Raw genomic sequence first — 21147 nt, 5'->3', positions numbered from 1 at the left:
CAACATTAAAGATCCAGCGGCATATTTAACCGTGGGCATGGGGCACTTTTTATCCATGTGCACCAAACCCATCTGGTGGGTTTGCTGCCAAGAAGCTCTTGTTTTAGTTTCATCTGACCATAGAAGCTCGTCCCGTTTGAAGTTCCAATCTTGTCTGACAACTGAATATGCTGGAGATTGTTTCTGGATGAGAGCAGAGGATTTTCTTGAAACCCCCGAACAATTTGTGGGGATGTAGGTGCTTTTGATAATTTTTTTTAGGCTTTCTGAGATTCAAGACTCAACTAATCTCTGCAATTCTCCAGCTGTGATCCTTGGAGAGTCTTTGGACACTTAAACATTCCTCCTCACTGCGCATTAGGATGATTTAGACACATGTCTTCTTTCAGTCAGATTTGTAACATCTTTAGTTGATTGGAACTTCTCAATTATTGCCCTGATAGTGGAAATGGGGATTTTCAATGCTTCAGCTATTTTCTTACAGCCACTTTCTATTTTGTGAAGCTCGACAATCATTTGCTACACATCAGAACTATATTCTTTGTTTTTTCTCATTGTGATGAATGATTAAGGGAATTTTGCCTTTGTCTTTCCTCATGTTTATATTCCTGTGGAACAGGAAGTCATGGCTGGACAATTTCATGTTCATGATCACCCCGGTGAGCTAAAAAAAACTTAAATATGAATGGGAATATACTTCAGAGATATTTTACTCATAAAAAATTCTAGGGGTGCTAATAATTGTGGGCAACGTGTTTTGGAGAAAAACATTTATTTCTTAATGTTATTTTCCCCCCACTTTTAATTCCTTTCCTTCTATGAAAGGTTAGATTTTTGCTAATTTTATGAATTAAAGATCAAAAGGATAAACAATGCAGATTTATTTTTAGAGTCATCTTTGATCATATTTATGAAGGGGGCTAATAATTCTGGCCACAACTGTATATATAGTGTCATGTCAATTGAAACCTACGGCACAAAATTCTGGTCCACAATTGTCTTTTACTGATTTTTGCAATAAACAATACATTTAGTGTTAAGAGAATAAAGGAGAAGACTGGAGACTGCAGAGATAAATGAACAGAAGATTACAATAACAAAAAGAAAATGTCTTTCCTATTGAAAAACAAGATAAAAGTCATAAAATACTTGCAGGACATTCATCTGAAAGCATAAAGAAAACAAATATTGTCTTACTTAAAACTAAGCATTTATGTTCTAATGCCATTATAAATACTTGTAAAACTGGGATAAATGATACATCAGCTTTGCGTGATCTAAAATCGCTCATGAAGCAGAAAAATGGTTACCAGCTATGACTTCGTACAAGCATGAATTACCGTAAGCATCTACCACATAGAGAACTAAACAGAAACAAAATGACCACTAAAAATATAAAAATCTATTGCATAATTAAACTATAAATCTGTTTAACCTCTTTGAGACAAAAACCATCATGAGAACATCATAACATGATTTAGAATTCCCTTTTTTGCACATTCTCCATTACTTTCAATGGCTTTTACAATTCATCTGTGCTGTTCAAGAGAAAACTGAAAGTGATGCAAGCAAATATCAACGCAATGAAAAGCAACACTCACAAACATCCAACAGCATTTAACCATTGAGCCTATGAGTGCACACACAGAGCTCTTACATAACCGCTACACAACAAAACCGAGAGAAGAGAAAAAATAAATTGTTCAATCTTTCATTAAAAGTACATATTCGTAAAAATGGTTTTGTATATTGCATGGACTGCTGGTATTCTGTCTTAAGAAAATAGATTATTGTGCGACTGTAGCTACAATACACACACTTTGGGGGGATAAAACACAATGGGAGGTTTTTAGGGAATCCAGAGGGAGTGTGGGAGATTGTGTAAGTGTGTATTTCGCATTAAGGCTCTTAACTTTTGTCTGGTTGATGCCACTGTTAAGTTACATAACGCTCCTCTGTCTTCAGGCCCTCTACACACTGGCATGGATGGACTCCCTCTAGGCTCCTCTTTTTAATCACTTACAGGATCAATAGAAGGTGCAGGTCATCTATTACATTTTTAAAACACTGGGGGTTTATAGAGAATATTAGGGCATGGAATAAAAAGGAGACAAGTGGAGGCAGATTTCAGGGATCATGGGGGTCAAGGGGCAAGAGAGAGGGATGCAATGTCCAGAATCGCTAAACACAGCGGAGTTCAGTTGACTTGGTCCAGAGCACGCAGGAGCTCCTCTCCCTGGAGCAGATGATGGCGGTCCTGCACGGGAGCGTTGACTTCGCAGTCGTAACGTGTTAGCTGAGGCAGCCCACCGCTGCTCTCTAAAGAACTGCATAACAGACGACTGGCCACATCTACAGAGTCAGAGGGGAAAGAATATAAACATTTACTGACAACTCAAAAATTTTCACCCCTTCTTTACAATGTCCAGTATAACAACATATACATTTTTACTTTAAGCTCCACACAATTTTTTTTTACAATGATTCAGAAAATTGAATGTTCGTCATAGAAGTGTATTCAAGTCACTACATGTATAAAGTGCATTTTAATGTACTTTTGAAAAACGTAATCGATTCAGATTTAAAAAAAAGAAAAAAGAAAAAAAAGAAAAAGTGCCAGGTCAATTGAAAAACAAAATTCTGGTCCACAACGGTCTTTTACTGACAATTAAATAATAATAATTAGATTAGGCAATTAACCATTTAGACACTTAATCATTTATACTAGGGCTGCACGATTAATCGCATGCTATTCTCACGCGCATTTCGTCAGTAAAGCCGGTTCCCTGTCCATCGCCAACTGTTTTTAAACAGAGCGCCTTTTAATAGACGGAGCCTTTCACGGACAAGCCACGCAATATCGCGTTCATTATCGCAGGCGATTCATCTGCAATTACCGCGAATTGCGTGGCTTTTAGTGATACGGCTCTGTCTATTATGCCGCTTCATGAAAGCAGGTAGGCAAGCGGTTCAGGGAACCATGACGAAATGCGCGTAGAATACATGCGATTAATCGTGCAGCCCTAATTTATACAATTAACCATTTTAAGACCGTGAGAATAAAGGAGAAGATCATGGGAAAATTATATAAACTGATTTACTTACAACTGTATATACTAGGGCTGGGACAATAAATTAATGCATCACTCGATTCTGTGATTTTCTAAATACATTGCGATTCTGAGATTAGTTTTTAACGGCAGATGGCGCTCTAGGCTAGTTTTAAAATCGCACGATCAAATGCTCACGAAGAAGAGTGCTTGTGCGTTCAGCTGAGTCTAAGAAAGTACTTGCACCTCAGGATGCTTTTATGATGCAAGATTCAAGGGGTGGTTGATTATGATTTCACTTTTTTTAACTTTAGTTAGTGTGTAATGCTGCTGTTAGAGTATAAACTAGGGCTGGGCGATATATCGCATGCGATTGTCACGCGCATTTCGTCAGTAAAGCCAGTTCCCTGATTACCGCTAAATCACCATCACCTGCTTTCAAATGGAGCGGCATTTAATAGACAGAGCCGTAGTTCACTGACAAGCCACGCAATATCACGTTCATTATCGAAGGCGGTTCATCTGCAATAATGAACGCAATATTGCGTGGCTTGTCAGTGAACTACGGCTCTGTCTATTAAATGACGCTCCATTTGAAAGCAGGTGATATTGATTTAGCGGCAATCAGGGAACCGGCTTTACTGACGAAATGCGCATGACAATCGCATGCGATATATCGCCCAGCCCTAGTATAAACAACATCTGCAAAGTAACGACACTCAAAGTTTAATGCAAAGTGAGATTTTCTTTTAAAGAAATTGCTGTTTAAGGACTACAACGAGCTTCTTCCTGGGTTAGTGACATCACTAACCCTAAAATCTACCCGAGAACATGCAACAAAGTTGAACATGCTGCGTGAGATTGTCCAGCTTTGTTGTTGTTGAGCAATCAAAGCACGAGCTGTTAAAGCTCCCCCTTCTTCTAGAAAGCAACTGGGAGCAGCAGCTTATTTGCGTTTAAAGGGGGACACACAAAAATGGCGTGTTTTTGCTCACACCCAAATAGGGACAAATTTGACAAGCTATAATAAATGATCTGTGGGGTATTTTGAGCTGAAACAGACACATTCTGGGAACACCAGATGCTTATATTACATCCTGTAAAAGGAGCATTATAGGACCCCTATAATGTAAACAGCCCACTGCAAACCCCCTAGAAATTCGCTTCAACCTTTTCAAACTTTATGAATGATTATTTTATAAAAGGTTCAAATGGTGTGTGCGAGGAATTGGAAGCAAGCAGAGTACACCTTGTTTCTAAAGCACGCAGTGCCATCTGCTGTTAAAAACTAAGCTCAGAATCGATTTGAGAGAGAATGGAAAGCATACGGAAATTCTCAGAATCAATCCAGAATCATTCCAGTATATACATACTGAAATAGTATTAGCTTTAAGTGTATTATAAGTCACCATGAAATCAAAATTGACTTATTATTGCAAATGATTTATCTATGCATAATTTTTTTTTTTATTGCATGTGCCCTTCCGTTTCATGCCGACTTTAAAAATCATAAAATACATGGTACAGTGATGGTCTTGTCACTCACCAGAGGGCAGTATAAGAATGGTTCTGTTTCCCCCGAGCACACTCGATCCTTTAACTTCTAAAACCTTTGCCCTTTTTCCAGGCTCTATAGCACTGTCCACACTCTGAAGCAAAGCACCCTGCAGGAAATAGTAAAGTGGCCATTAGCATTGGTGTTACATGGAAAACAGATCTCAAAAAGATCACATTTATCAGCCATGTTTCCCTAAGTTACAAATGTACACCAATAAAAAAATAACAATAAAAAAATTAAAAAAACTGGAATGTATAGTGCATAAAACAATTAAACATAAAATCTTAACATTAAAAATAATATCTAACAAAATAAAGTATACTTTTATATATGCATCTTTACATAAAATCTTTGTATAAAATCTAAAATCATACTAACCAGTCCAACAGCCTCAGAAAGTGATGTCACTTCCTCCAGCTTTCTCTTACGTTGGATATTCTGGATGGCTAACATCTTTGGAGACAGCTCTCTGGGAAATTGGAGCAACAAACAGAAGATCAGATAATCAGATAAAGTAATGTCATCTAAAAGGAATTCCAAATCAACGCTCTTATGCTCTTGACAAAACTGTTTTGGCTCGACAACCAATCTACTTTTCTACAGTTTAATATGCATCAGCAATCCGATCCCTGTGCAAATTGATCTGAATGAGATTGACTGTATTATTGATGATGCCAGCAGGAAGTTGTGCCAATGAGAGCTTTACCTGTTATTGAGCTGATTGCTGCTCTGTGGGGTGGGGGATCGAGTGGGAGAAGTGTCCCGACTGCCGCTGAAGGGTGAGACAGGAGCACTGCACACCTCCTGCAGAAGATGCAAGGGCGAAGGGGCCCGTGACGATGGCTCCTTCTTCACTGCGCTGCTGGAGGAAGAGGCTGGAGATCCAGGGGAGGGTAAGGGCTGGAACAGGGAGCTCATGGCAGAAACAGAGAGAGAGCTGGAGGGGAGCGGATCCAATGGAGAGGGGGTGCGCAGCTGGAAGTCGTCATCCATTGGGATGTATGGAGCCAGCATCTCTAGGTCGAGATCCTCTATGCCCTAGAGGTCACAGAAATACATGTTCTAAAGTTTATGCAAATGCATGAACGACCATAGAGAAGAGATATATGGAAGATAAAGGGTTACCTGGTTGGTAAAGGGGGTCTTTGCTTCGGTATCAATAGCAAAAAGTTTTTCAACCAGGTCCAGTTTGAATTCAGAACTAATGTCTGAGTCCACTTGGAAACAGTAATCCATGGGGCTGTTAGGCTAAGAACCAAAAAAAAAAAAAAAGTCTGAGACACAGGATCTCATTAGCCATTTGAAATGAACTACAATACCGGCTTCAAAAAAGCAAGCGTTTAATTTGTCTTTACCCCTGAGGAGCCGAGTCCAGATGTGGAGGGTGTGTTTGCGGAGTCTGGAACATGATCAGAGGCAGAGCTGAAAGGGAAGTCTTCCGCTCCGGTCTCAAGTTTGGACAGAGCTGGGGTGGGGTCACTGGTTGCCAGAGCAGACAGACTGATGGGCAGCTTCTCACTGCTGGAGGGCAGCATGACATCATTGTAGACGGGCACATCCTTCGTCAGCTGCATGTCAGAGTCTGGAGGAAAATTAATATGGTTAATTGTTATTGGCAGCACACCAAGTAATTGTATATTTATGATTTAATTTCTTTGTTGACTCAAACCGCCAGCTCTCATTGATAGCAGATTACTTCAGTTTCAGTTTGTAAAAATGTAACCATCCACCAGAAATCCACCTGAGTTGTTGAAGTCCAGAGAGATGATGGTGTCTCCTGCTGCAGGCGCCAACACAGTGAGGGCCTCAGGTTCCTCTTTCAGCTGCTCATAAAGGTCAGAGCACTCCATGGGACACTTCAGGTTTTCTGGCTTGAAGAGTTTGAGCATGTCCACCTCAGAGACCTCATCTTCGATTTTATGGCTCTCTTTCTCAACAGCCTTGGGCTCTGTCATGGTCTGCTGCAGGGACAGGACAATGTCCCCCTCCACAATGCCACTGGACAGGACAGAACAGTTAAATTACAAATTTGATCACAGGTGCATTTGTGATTATATTTACACACGTACAAACTAAATACACCAGAGAACTTTTCACAAACATTCAGATCCGTACCTGAGAACGTAGTTGACGCACACAATGCACTGTGGCTGTGAATTCTTGGGATTGTAGATAACGGTGGCCTGAGTCTCCACCCACACAAAACCACCTTTCTTAGCCATCATGCGGTACTGGCCTGTGGTAGCCTGGCCCTTCGCAAACACTGGGAACATTAACATTTTCCAATTAGAAGTATTCCACAAGCCATGTTTTGTAGCAGTTTTGTATGTTGAAGTAAAACCTCTATCATGATCAGGTAGACACTGATACCTGTACTAAATTAGTAAACTATGCCTAATGATTATCTAAATCCAGATACTCACAGTTGTGATGTGTCTTGGTGAGGTGATCTGAATCCAGGGCATGATAGTATTCGTACACAGACCTGTTCAGCAGATCATCTGGCTCATATCCCATCAGCTCAGTGATCCTTTGGGACAGAGAGAGAATGAGAGGAATGAGTGTGCATTTAGTAGCTACATGCTGAAACATTTATTTAAAGGGTTAGTTCACACAAAAATAAAAATAATGTCACTTATTACCCACCCTCATGTCGTTCTACACCTGTAAGACCTTCGTTCATCTTCGGAACACAAATGAATATATTTTTGATAAAATCTGATGGCTCAGTGAGGCCTCTATTGCCAGCAATGTCACCAAACCTTTCAAGATGCAGAAAGGTACTCAAAACATATTTAAAACAGTTAATGCGAGTACAGTGGTTCTACCTTTTATAAAGCGACGAGAATACTTGTGTGCCAAAAAATAACAACTTTGACAATATCTAGTAACAATGCTTTGAAGCTTTGAGAATCTTTTGTTTCGAATCAGTGATTCGATCACATATCAAACTGCTGAAATCACGTGACTTTGGCGCACCGAACAACTGAATCAAAACAAAAGATTTGTAAAGCTTTGAAGCTTCATGAAGCAGTGTTTTGAAATCAGCCATCACTAGATATTGTTGAAAAGTCGTTATGTTTTTTTGCCGCACAAAAAGTATTCTCATCTCTTTATAATATTAAAGGTAGAACCACTGAACTCACAACTGTATGGAGTCAAATTAATGCCTTAAAGTTTTGCACAAAAATAAAGTTTTGCAAAACACAAAAAAGAATTGAGCAATAAAAAAAATATTTTGCAAACAAAAATAAAGAATAGCAAAGGAAAAATAAAGTATTGAGCGGAAAAAAATAAGTTTTGCAAACAAAAATAATAAATTGCAAAATAAAATAAAGTAGTGCAAAAATAAAAATATAATCAATTACAAAAATCAATGACAGCTGTAATCCTATTTTATCTTTGCCACATATTTTTCATGCTCAAAACTACTAAATCATTTGCAACGCTCATTTTATTCTGCGTTTCAGTCAAGCGTGCGCTCACGATACCGGTTTTCTTTTGCGCTGCACGTTTCTGCGCGGTTCTCTTTATGGCACTGCTTTGACGTGGGGGTGGAGTCAAGAAACGGGGGCACGCCCCCTCGAAACACATCATCGGCAGGAGACGCAGATCGGAACAGAACAGATCAAGCATAGAGACAGAGCGCATTTATTATAATCTGAAATCCACCGGGGAAAAACAATCCAACCGTCTCCAGGCTGCCTTCTTGTCTTTTCTGACTCATTACAAAAAACAGAACAATGCCTAAAAGCTGCTGTGTGACAAGGTGTACAGCTAACAAGCTAAAAAACCCAGAAATAAGTTTTTATAAGCTGTCGACCCCAAAAAACGAATGTTTAAGGACACAAAAGTGGATACAGGCAGTGAGACAGAGCGCAACGGGTCATATTACTATAAGAAATGCATTGGAGGGGGTCGTAATCGGCGACAACATATGCTAAACAAACCAACAAAAACAAACCATTCATTATTTTTAACCATGTCAAAGAATTATTTCACCTGTCGCCGATACGCTTCCCTCCAATGCATTTCGCGGGGGTGTGCCCCCGTTTCTTGACTCCACCCCACGTCAAACCAGTGCCATAAAGAGAACCGCACAGAAAAGTGCAGCGCAAAAGAAAACCGGTATCGTGAGCGCACGCTTGACTGAAACGCAGAATAAAATGAGCGTTGCAAATGATTTAGTAGGTTTGAGCATGAAAAATATGTGGCAAAAATAAAATAGGATTACAGCTGTCATTGATTTTTGTGATTGATTATATTTTTATTTTTGCACTACTTTATTTTATTTTGCAATTTATTATTTTTGTTTGCAAAACTTATTTTTTTTCTGCTCAATACTTTATTTTTCCTTTGCAATTCTTTATTTTTGCTTGCAAAACATTTTTTTATTGCTCAGTTCTTTTTTGTGTTTTGCAAAACTTTATTTTTGTGCAAAACTTTAAGGCATTAATTTGACTCCATACAACTGTTTTAAATATGTTTTGAGTACCTTTCTGGATCTTGAGAAGTTTGGTGACATTGCTGGCAATAGAGGCCTCACTGAGCCAATCTTACGGGTGTGGAACGGCATGAGGGTGAGTAATAAATGACATAATTTTCATTTTTGGGTGAACTAACCCTTTAATTTAATGGTCTGTTAATAGTTTTAGTTAAGAATAATAGAAAAAAAAAAAGACAGCTCTGCATTTCTGGCTACTCCAAAGCCGAGAACCTGTAACAGCTTCATGGATAGCAGAGACTTAAAAAACACCACTGGCTTCTGCCACTAGGTGGCGTTAATAACATTCTTCAAAAGTACAGAATACAGGCGTTTGTTCTTTGGCATGCTAGACCAGTTCTGTAGCATTGATTTTATTCAAAGAGAATGAAACCATTCGTTGGTAGGTATAGATACCATCGAGGTAAACCAAAACACAAGAAGAAAAAACAAATGTGAAATGGGGAAATGAAGTGGGGAAGGCCAAACCATTTACACCGAAACAAAGGGAAGAAAGAAAAGACAATGTGTGCCAAACAGTCTACCATCTAATCTGGGGGAAATCTGTTGGTTGTTTTGTGTATATGAGAGAATTACATCTCTCTGCTAACCTTTCATCGCAGTACGAGAACTTCATGTCCAGAGTGTGACGGCTAAGGAAGGTCTTGCTGTCCAGAGGAACCTCAATGTTTGAAGGATGAGGAATGGGGTCACAGATGAGCACAAGGTAGGTCAGAGGGGGCTCTTTAAAGCCAGAGTCTCCCGAACCCTCGCTGCGCTCCTGCACACGGACATGACCAGCGCAGTGAAGAACCTGTAGCAGGAGAGAGAAGGGCAAAACTATCTCAGTCTATTTATATCAAGTCAGACATATATAAAAATCACTAAAATGGTGCTGTATGCACAACTAAAGCTAGTTTCCTTTCTTTTTCCTTGTTAAATTTTGTGTACACTTGCAATGTCACCAAAATTAATGAACCATTTAAAATCAAGTCAGGGAAATACATGCATGTTATCTTCTAAAAAAAAAAAATACCTAAAAATGTACCAGGAAAAGGTAAAGTTAAGGGGAAACCCACATATAAGCTGTGTGGATTCCAAAAGATTAGTGACAGTCTAAGAAATCGCAATTCAGACATCTCACCTTCCACGTAGCAGACTTGATATTGACAGTGCGTCCTCTACTAGTGAGTGTGCACTTCATACGCAGGAAGAAGCTGCGCTCTGTGTTTTGTTCCTTGGTCTTTTTAGATACTAAACATGGACAAAAAATTCAGTTAATGCATTTGTTATTAATTGCTGATGCATTTATCTGCAGAAAAAAAAAATATATAGCAGTGTATCATGCGTGACTCACCTGTCCTATGGACCAGCATCTCTCTCAACTCCTCATGGTCACATGGGTGTGAGAATTCAAAGACGCTGTGACCAGTCAGATCAAACTGAGAGAAAAGTGTACAGAGATAGTTAGCTACACCATAATAAGCTTTAAATCTAAACAGCAGAGAATAAAATGTATACATCTGCCTACCTGTGTGAGGCCCATGCTCTTGCTGACATTCTCAGAGAGATAAACCATGTCTCCATCCTCAGACAGGACCATGAGGAAACCCTCCAGGGCCTTCAGATAAAAGCCATTCAACTGACTCTCCACCTCATTCTCTTTGTCGGTGTCATCTGCACAGTCAAACAACAGCAATCTAACAAATGTAAAGTCCTAGTGGCACATTATGCCTTATCCACGCTTTCAGAAAATATGGTACCTTTAGAGGTATAGCAGCTTGTCACTAGGCCAGTACAAAGGGCTAGGCTATTTTTCCAGATGTTTTCAATTAATTTGAATTTAATGTTTTGCCATGGTTTTATTATTTTTAAATTGTGGTTTTGAATATAAAAATGTTGGCAAACTTTACAATTAGACACGTTGATAATTCAGCAATGATGACAGTTAAGACAAGAAAATGATCCGACCACATGATGGCGTGCCTGATTACCCGTTCTCGTGTGACATAGAACACGTCGCTAGTCTTGAGTGGCTGTTCACTCAGAAATGTGTTATTGTGTTGAAAAAAACAACAAAAAAAACAAGACATGGGCAGTGGAATGGAAAAAAAGCAAAGATTTTTTTTTTAGACGTGAGACTTTTTTTTAACTTGAGCTTCACATGTTTAGAATGCCGTTTCATGGGTGAGACACTGTAAATGACGTCCGCCAAAACATAAAAACAATAGGAAAAATAGCGCAATGGAAAGCAAAAACCTGTAAAGAACTACGAATGCATGTTTGATATTTCATGTTTGCATGATAGTGACAGGCTGAAAGGTGCTGTTATTTTCTGTTTTTATAAAGCATTTGCTGTTAATAATAATAATAATAATAATAATAATAATAATAATATACTATTACTGGTGTTATTTATTGCTATTACTTTTTGGCTAAGAAATATTTAGAATTTATTTTATATTATTTTTGAGTACATAGAATATGACTAAGTTAAGTTTGTACAATATTTGCCTTATTTCATGCATATTTTCTGGAAAAATATTTAACTAATAGGTCATTTATTTAGACCATGTTGATCACTTTAGGTGTGGTGCACTTGGAATAGAACATTTAACTAGAAGATTATTAATAAAGAGAATGTTACTTGAATCATGTAAAAAAAAGAAAAAAAAAAAAAAAAAAGAAATTGAGAATCGGTCAATTGTTCTGAGGAATAAATAAATAAACAAATAAATAAATATTTCTTTTTTATATATATATATATATATATATATATATATATATATATATATATATATATATATATATATATATATATATATATATATATATATATATGAATTTTATTTTGTTTTGCCATGTCGCCCAGCCCTACATATTAGCACATATAAGGTACATACCAGTACTTTAATGCACCCTTGAGGGGAAGATACTTTCATGTTAATACCTAAAGGGGGCATTATAGTACCTAGCATTAATATGAGTCCTTGAGGGGTAGATAAGTTACACAGAATCTAAAGGGTGCATACTGGTACTAATAGGCATGCTATAATGGTACATAAGGCACAATTTGAAACAGCAAAAGGTGCTTGTTTGTTGGGCTGAACAAACAAAATTTGGTACTACTACTACTACTACTACTACTACTATTATTACTACTACTCCTCCTCAAGAATATTAGACAAAATAAGAAATACTACTATTGTAATATAAAATAATTAAGCCTTTAAATCATATTAATAAAGTTAATAGTAGTAGTAGTAGTAGTAGTAGTAACTTTTTTCAGTACAACTGTAAAATTACAATACTAATATTAATGGCTGGTCTTAATTTCTTCAAAAGCTTTTATTTTGGTGGAAAACCACAGGGAGACCTAAAGCTTCTCTTCAGTTGACAACAGCCGGTTTTAAGTGCTTCTCGTTACAAGTTTGGGAAAATGTGCTCCTAAATACACATTACACCTGACCCAAACTCAGAGCAGAAGCAGAGATGAGTTCATGTAGAGTAGCATTTACAGTGAATACAGTCGCTCTGAGACACTGAAAACACCAGATGATGAACTTCTTGCGTGCAAAGGAACGCGGTGCCATGCTTCACTCCGAAACATGCAACGTATATATTTAATTACGTCGCAAGTCTTTGTGGTTTCATAATAATCGTGATTTTGGCTTAATGTAGATGCAGCCCTAGTACACATATCTAAAAGGTACAAATTAGTAATAATATGCACCCTCTGAGGACTGCTTCATATTTACAGTATCTCTAACTACTGGTGACAAGGTTTTGAATCAGTTTTGCATGTGGTTTAACTTTTATGTAATTCTAGATACAAATATTCATATCATCAAACTGACCAGAGCTGAGCAGCTTCCTCATGCGCAGATAGCTGATGGTCAGCCTCATGATGGAGGCTTTGTCCAGGTGGGAAGTGACATTGTGTGGTAGGGGAAGCTGGTGAGCTAACTCGTAGAACACCTCGGACTCCTTTCCCCTGCGAGATCGCGCTGCATCCCTGGACTTCTCCTTCCTGCGCTCCGAGCTCACCCTGGAAAAATAAGGGAGGAGATTGCATCATTAGTCTGGCTCCGTGATAAGAGACAACTTGCACTAGTGCTTGAGGACAGCAGCAAGGTCTAATTTTTTTTTTTTTTTTTTATCTCTCATTTGCATGGTGTCAACGTCAAAGGACCAAAAGATAGTCTCAAAGTGACTAGCTGGTGAAAGGGGTGTGGACAGTGTGAACAACAGTTACAGCCTTTGGAGCTCAGCCAACAGTGTCAGACAGTTTTCAGATTTCTCAACAAACTTTTCAATGCACTACAAGCAATAAACTTTTACACAAAAACAAGCCATAACACACATGGTTTTACAAACAAGCAAGGTCAGGATCAGGACAATAATCTGTTCCAGAGAATAACTTATTTCCCAACAAACAGGTCACCATGCTTTCTGCTAAAATGAGTCTCATCATGAGTTCTAAAGAAGCATATCTATTACCTTGGGACCTCCAAGACAGACTCCCACACATTTAACAAGTGTTTCAGTTAAATGCAAGAATTGAGGGCCCCAAAAATCAATCAAAACTATGGGGAACAAAGAGCAACAATGTAATGCACACCTTTTAACAAAAGTCCCCTTACACACCAATACCCTCAGGTGTTCATTCACGATGTACCGTTGTAGAAAGTGGTCGATTGTTAACAAAAGCTGGATTTGTTAACATTTGTTAAGGATTTGGCCGATATTTGAAATTGCAATAACAGCAAATAGTGAGTACAGTGAGTCAATGGTGTTCTTCTGTTTAATTAGACCAGAAGTATCTGAGAAATAATGTTGCATTGGACAGTTCTATTGCAACAACATGAAATTTCTTAATGCATTGTTAGCAGTTGGGGGGGTGGGGGTGTATCGTCATTTTTTTTTTGCACATTTAATGTTTAACTTTATTCATTTACTGTCATTTTAAAATTAATATATTATTTTGAAAAGTGTATATCTAGAGCAGAAAACAAAAACATTTCATTTTACCTCAGATTTTGCATGCATTCAATTTCTCTTTATCACTTGCGGCGGGTTCAGAGAAATGTCCACTCGGAAGATGAGCAATGTGAGGGTGTGTTTTGAAAGCCTAAAACTTTTCCGTTTTCTTCTATGTCATGTCAAACTAGCATATAACAATTAAGCTCGCTCGTTAAACTACCAGTTATGAGGGACAATACAGTATGAAATTTTATCTCGGATTAAAAGAGAAACATTATGAATGAAACCTGACACTTGAAAAATCGCTATATCAACATCCTAACAAAGAGAATACAGTTTGATAATGTATAGTTGTCAGAACACGTCAAGCTCGTCATGTGTACACAGATACTTTTTATACAAATAAAGCATGTTCAAACCCAGACAGTGATTGCTGTTGTAACAACCAACAACACCTTAATGTGCTGACTTACGTGAACTAACTTTTATTGAGGAAAACCTGTTTATAATAGGTTATTAGGGTTAACTTATTGGTCCTGTGCTGCCTACTGATTTAGTTTATTTGAATAAATATGTTTATAATGGATAATGTTCCTTAAGTGAACACTTAAATCTAATATACAATGATCTTAATGCAAGGCAAGCACATCGCATGTATCTGACCTATTTAAGCAGCATTCAGTATGGCATTTGACTGTTCATTGTAGTCTATTTCAAATGGACTGCATAGGGGGTGCGGAGGTTTAGACTAGTCGACTGCAAAATTTACATTTAAACTAGGGCTGACCGATATTATCGCATGCGATTGTCACGCGCATTTCGTCAGTAAAGCCGGTTCCCTGATTGCCGCTAAATCGCCATCACCTGCTTTCAAATGGAGCGGCATTTAATAGACAGAACCTGTAGATCACTGACAAGCCACGCAATATCGCCTTCACATATCGCAGATGAATCGCCTTCGATAATGAACGCGATATTGCGTGGCTTGTCAGTGATCTACGGCTCTGTCTATTAAATGCCGCTCCATTTGAAAGCAGGTGATGGCGATTTAGCGGCAATCAGGGAACCGGCTTTACTGAGGAAATGTGCGTGACAATCGCATGCCATATATCGGTTAGCCCTAATTTAAACGTTAATTATATTAGTCGCTGAGCACATCCCTAGTCTGAACACTAGATAGTTTACCTAAAAATTTAAATTGTCATCACTTACCCTCAAGTTGTTCCAAACCTGTATGAATTTCTTTCATCTGTTGAACACAAAAAAAGATATGTTAAAAAATGTTGGTAATCAAACGGTTGACGGTAGCCAGTGACTTCCATAGTAGGGAAAAAAAAAATATTATGGAAGTCAATGTCTCCCGTCAACTGTCTGGTTACCAACATTCTTTAAAATATCTTCTTTTGTGTTCAACAGGAGAAAGAAACTCATACAGATTTGCAACAACTTGAAGGTAAGTAAATGACAAAAATTCTCGTTTTTGGATGAGCTATCCCTTTAAGTAATAAAAAAAGCAAAGATATACCCACCCCCTTTTAATTTGTTTTTGCCGATCCAAAAAAATAACCTGATCCGTGACTCAAAAACAGTAATATGATCTGAACCGTTTTGTGATAAGTTGCACCACTCTCTCCCTTTTTTTGTTTTTTTTTTTTTATTATACATGATTTATTTACATATGTGGCCTTGAGGGAATATAAAAGTAATAAAAGCAAAAGTAAAAATATCCTGATCCTGTCACTTTCATATTAAAATATTTGGATTAGGCTACAGGGTTTTTCCTGGTTCAAAATGGAGGTGGTGGTAAAATCCTGATCTTGTGCACACATGCAAGTGTACCCATCGCACCTCGAACTGGCTGAAGAAAACACTTTTTGCAAGCATGTATTTTAGGTATTTTAATAATTAGATATTTATTTGGAGAACACTATCATATAATCCTGTTTTCCAAAGGATTTTGTGTGAGTCTTATGGGTGGGCCTTGGTCCCTCTAGTGGGACCTGTGCAGAAAAAAACCCTATATTTACTGCAATTAACGGTAGTTTATCTTTTTTATTGAACACGTCTAAGTATTTTAAGTACTGAATTAAAATTAATTGTTCTGAATTTGCAAAAATGGCTTCTGACTCTAACTGAAGACAAGCAAACAGTGATTCTAATTGACTGCTGTCAACTAACACATTCACACCCACAATAAATGCATGAAGTGATGTAGATTCCATTAACTTTTCGAATTTAAATGATCAATGAGGTCTCCGTGCAACTGGCAGCAAATCTACATATTCCCCGTAAGAGTTCCAAGGTCAAAGCAGCAATGAAAAACAATGCGCAGGCACTGTGTCAACCGTCAAAGCCATGCAAGACAAAAGGAAGGGAAACCGTTAAGACGGCCTAGTGCCCTAGCAGGAAAAAACAGCATCTTCAGACAGAAGGCGTCCTAACTGCTCCCGTCCTCCCTATCAAAGCATCCTCTCAAGTAAAACGGAAATCATCTGGCCAGAAACGGAGGAAAACCCTTGTGCACAGGGGATGTTCATATGCTAATTTCATTAAAATTTTCAGCCTGTTTGCATCTGTGCGCAGTACATTGTTGTCTTAGGTAAGCTCCATATATGGACTGCTTAATAATATATGTCTACATTTCTGACTGATTTCTGGGTAGCTGGAAGACCCCATTGTCAAAGAGGTAAATGCGTAAGTATGAGGTTGCATTGTATGGTTTCAAAACAAGAGCTTCCTTTGAAATGGGTTTCTCAATGATGACAGGATGGCAAATAAAGCAAACTGATAACCTTACGTCATGTTCTGATAACGCATCTGTTGATGCAAATTTAATTTGCTGTATTCTCTCGGTTCATTTGCCAAAAAATGTAAAAGTCTGAGTAACTGTAAAACTGAGTAACTGATTTGAAAAGTAAACAACAAAGTTACAACATAGAAAAAGGTGGCAGGTCTACGAGGCTCCGTTTACACGAGCACGGGTATTTTAAAAACCGCAGCTTTTTCTATGCGGTTTGGCCGTTTGTCCACAGGCAAATAGTATTCGGTCACTGAAACCAAACCGTTTTTTGAAAACTCCTGCCAGGGTGAAGATTTTTTGAAACTCCGGTTGCAGTGTTGTTGTGTAGATGGTGAACCCGGACATTTTGGCTTATGACGTCGGAACTGACAATAACCTTTTTTTTTCAGGGTTCTGATTGGCCAACATGGCTTTACGGTTACAACACGGCTTTGGCATGTTCTTAGCAGCGCTTCATAGCGTGTTTTTGCGTTTTATTTATTTATTTTTTTTAAACGAAGGAAGAAAAACTCCATTTATGGACAAGGCCTCACTGTGCTTTTACACTCCAAGAATGCACAGATCATCCAATTGTTTGTTCTGTCCATTCCTGGTTATCACTGTCAATTGGATTCAATCGCGCATACAGTTGTCAATCCCTAAACTTTGCAATGTGTAGAGCGGCATTAAAAAGATTATATAGGCCTACAGAAAGCTGGCAAAGATCGTTGCCATTATAATCACTTAAGTAGTCAATTACAACGCAAGGTACACAAAGCTGCACTCTCGCGAAAACTTACATTATAATCATTAAAGCTGTCTATGCTGTACAATGACTCTCTTATTGACATTGTGTTTATATTTAGTTGGTTATGGAACTCACACTGAACAAAATCTCTGCCATTTGGAGAGAATTCTGACTAATTTAAACATCTGATTGGCCAATGAGTTTACGTGCTCAACAGATATGTCTGTGATTAGCTACAATTCTCAACACTGCAAAACCACACTGCAAAGATTCATTTTGGAGGCCACCAAAATATTTTCAATGCAGGAAAAACCCTGAAACCATGCCTGTCTATTTCTAACCAATTTTGAATAGTAACAGACAGCAAAACTGGGCAGCTCCGACTAGTCAATTAGTGAGGTCATCTAATTTATCTAGATTTATTCTGCTTATCTAGATATTTTAGTGATATTTAGAGTGGTGGTGCATTTCATTTCATTTTTTAAATTATCTTTCCTCACTGTTTGAGCATATTACCACAAATAATGCATTTTAAGATGCCGTGACAAGTTTAAAAAGTCCAACTTTTAAAAATGCTTTCTTTTTTGTTCCAATCTGATACTGAATCTTAAGTGTAAGTGCACATTTAATGTAAACTCCCCCAAAAGAAATGCATCTGATTGGGGTCAAGTGAAGCCAAAACCAGCCTAATTATACAAGACAGATTAGTCAACTAATCATTTACACAAATTACTGACTAGTCGATATGGAAGATATACAGTTTTGCACGCACTAACTCCTCAGTATGTACACAATGTAACAAAGGCAGAAATGTAGAAAAATCTTTAGTGGTTGCCATTTATAGTATTTGACATTTGCACAACTAAAGCAAGACTGCTTTATGCTATTTACACTTAAATAAAACATTTTCAGAAACATTACAGTCTGTAATCTACATTATGAAATACTTTTATATTAGAGACTCAAAATTACTCATACTATGGATGTAAGATTTGTCACAGCCTAATCTTACCATCTAAGAACAAGGCTCCTTTTGAGCTCCTAAAAATAACTTGTTGACAATTGATCAGTAAACCAAAATTGACGGCAGTCTAAAAGGTGTTATATGGCATGATTCTCAGTCTAATTGGATTCATATAGATCACATGCAAGATCTTAAGACACAATGACAGAATCAATAGGCAACCTTTTGACCTCAGAATAAAAAAAAACTCCAAAACAAGAATATATAATAAGAGGGACCCATTTTAACATTTCAAACCGATAGAGGTTTTGCAGCTGTCTTGCCACAAGACTGGGCAGGAAGTTGCATTGACGTCAATGCTGAGAGTGATTAAGATTCGAGAGAAGAGCATGTCGCTGCTTGAACTTGGATGCCAACCAAATTTATGTCTGGAAAATATTGCCACTGAAAACAAGCTATTATTCACTTTATATGAGGCCTATCACAGAGTACTGTTATAACTAATAATAAAATGAGATTGTTAAAAATGTCATATTGTAATAGAAATTTTGTACACACATTCCATCAAAGTGTTGACACTTTGCAGGCATGTTAATGAACCTAAATGAGAAAAAGTCACAAAACACCTATATATAATAAAACATCATCGGTTCATCAACCAGTAGTACTTCTAAAAAAAAAAAATCAAAATGGGTCATTCTGACACCATAACATAATATAAATGGTGGCACACTGGATCTTAGCTTAACTACAATGCCAAACTTATCCTTCCTGTAAATTCACTAGTACAGAAAATACCAAGCAACATTTTCCAGTCTTAGCAATAACAACATTTCTTTCCATCTCATCTCATTTGAGCCCACACTGATGACAGGCCTGACAAAGAATAAGACAAAGTCAGCAAAATCCAAGGATAAATTCCAGCTTCCAATCCTATATCCACAAATACACCAGACAAGCTGGCTGAACAAGGGCAAAGAGTTAATGTGACCTGTGGGGTCAAGTGGTCTGAGGGGTTAAAAAGGGTTCAGTCATATTACTAGAACATGGCTCTTTAATCTCACAAATAAACTGCATCAAAACATTCAGAGATGTAAGTGCACATTACCAGAATACCGAGTACAATCCACTGAACCAAGACAAAGATTATGCCATTTACCTTCTCCTCTAGTATAATAGACGTACAGCGGTCTGATCATTGCACTACGGGAAAAGAAAGCATGTATTTTGTGTTTATTATAAGCATTCATTTGACATTTATGCTCAAATATGTCTATGCCTTTATAAACAGTTTGTTTATACACTCCCACTGGAACTGAAATATGTCTATACTAGTATAAACTGTTTAAAGCTGTTTAAGCAATAAATCAGTGGAAGTTTAAGTTAGCATACCGCTAATTTCTTAGCCTATTTCAACAGACAGCCACCAGACACTCTGCTGCCTCATATAAAGCCAAATATTGCGTTACAAAACAACAAATATCACTCTTTTTATTGTTTGTTATAATATTTAATGGGAATTTAGAGACAAATCCGACACGAGCGCTTTAAACTTGCTCAATTGTTTGGTTTGCCATCCAACACAAAATGGCGACACGTTCGGTGTGACGGGGATGAAGATCTTTCGGTCTGTTTACTACATAGACATAGCAAGATCCGCTCAACAACCAATTTCTTTTAAACAGAAACTGGAATCCCTACCTTTTCTTTTCAGTGACAACTCCAGTATCCATTCCTGGGTGAAACCACTCAGTATGTGTTAGGTTTTTCCAAACCGCGAGGCCAGAAAATCAAGGACGTGGCCGCCTCTTGCTAACAAATAAAAATGTTTCTAAAAGAAACCGAGCAAACGCGATAAAATGATCCGATTCGAGTCCGGTGTGGTGTGTTAAAAACGTCAGAACGGTAGAGATCAACCCTCCGGTTCGCTGAAGGTCAAATCGTTTGTCTGGCACCCGGTCGGTGCAGCTACTTGTCGGTACAAAGAGTTAACAGTGCATACGCTTCTACTACTATGTGGCCCGCGCGTTCACGAGGCGGCGCGCTGACGGGAGCGAGCACAGCCGTATGTATTTAGGTGGCAGTGTCGCACTCAAAAACTCTTTCTCAGAACCGATGGGACATCAATCCAGCTAGCAGTTCAATCGACCCCCACGGTGTGATGTAATCATCACGATTGATTTGACCACAGATACGAGTAAATAATTTTTTTTGCTTGTCCTGCAACCATCCCTCGAAGTTTTTTCTTTCTCGTCCAGAGAATGATGTGTAGCCTACAACCAGTAGCCTAATTATTAGCGTTATAATATAAAGAGTCTAATCTTTTATTATTATTTTTGAGATTATAATAATGATTAGGTAACTGAAAACAATTATTTTCCAAAATACACCAGCCACCCAAGAAACAACTGTCAGCAACTTGACTCTAACAATCTAACCATATAATAACCCTAGCATCTGATTAACAACAACACCCTGGTAATTCTGTCTGACTGTACAACACTGTAAAAGCTTTCAGCTTTTAAAAGTACTCAAAACTTCAATGGCAGGACAAACTTACTTTATAGTATTTTTATTAAAAA

The 21147-nt window shown here is 37.9% G+C and overlaps 1 protein-coding gene across 1 annotated transcript; it reads right to left on the bottom strand.

Annotated features, from left to right (window-relative positions):
* Positions 1–982: 982 nt before the first annotated feature.
* hif1ab (hypoxia inducible factor 1 subunit alpha b) lies at positions 983–20604 on the bottom strand. The gene is made up of 15 exons (XM_048206289.1): positions 20267–20604; positions 12949–13139; positions 10623–10768; positions 10449–10533; positions 10236–10345; positions 9703–9905; positions 7032–7138; positions 6724–6871; positions 6350–6606; positions 5964–6190; positions 5734–5856; positions 5315–5646; positions 4987–5077; positions 4597–4714; positions 983–2352 (listed from the first exon to the last, which is right to left on the bottom strand). The coding sequence occupies exons 1-15, from the start codon at positions 20296–20298 to the stop codon at positions 2198–2200; spliced, it is 2325 nt and encodes a 774-aa protein (XP_048062246.1). The 5' UTR covers positions 20299–20604; the 3' UTR covers positions 983–2197.
* Between the last annotated feature and the right edge of the window lie 543 nt (positions 20605–21147).

This window comes from Megalobrama amblycephala, linkage group LG11 (genome assembly GCF_018812025.1).
Source record: "Megalobrama amblycephala isolate DHTTF-2021 linkage group LG11, ASM1881202v1, whole genome shotgun sequence".
NCBI classification, from domain to species: Eukaryota; Metazoa; Chordata; class Actinopteri; order Cypriniformes; family Xenocyprididae; genus Megalobrama; species Megalobrama amblycephala.
This window is presented reverse-complemented; position numbering and strand designations above follow the sequence as displayed.

Bases quoted from the DNA above. Each gene is read 5' to 3' on its own strand.
- hif1ab (XM_048206289.1), bottom strand. From the start codon at position 20,298: ATGGATACTGGAGTTGTCACTGAAAAGAAAAG. The intron at 10,534-10,622 runs GTAGGCAGATGT...CTTTTCTCTCAG, and splicing joins AGAGCATGGGCCTCACACAG to TTTGATCTGACTGGTCACAG. The intron at 6,872-7,031 runs GTGAGTATCTGG...TAATGTTCCCAG, and splicing joins CACCAAGACACATCACAACT to TGTTTGCGAAGGGCCAGGCT.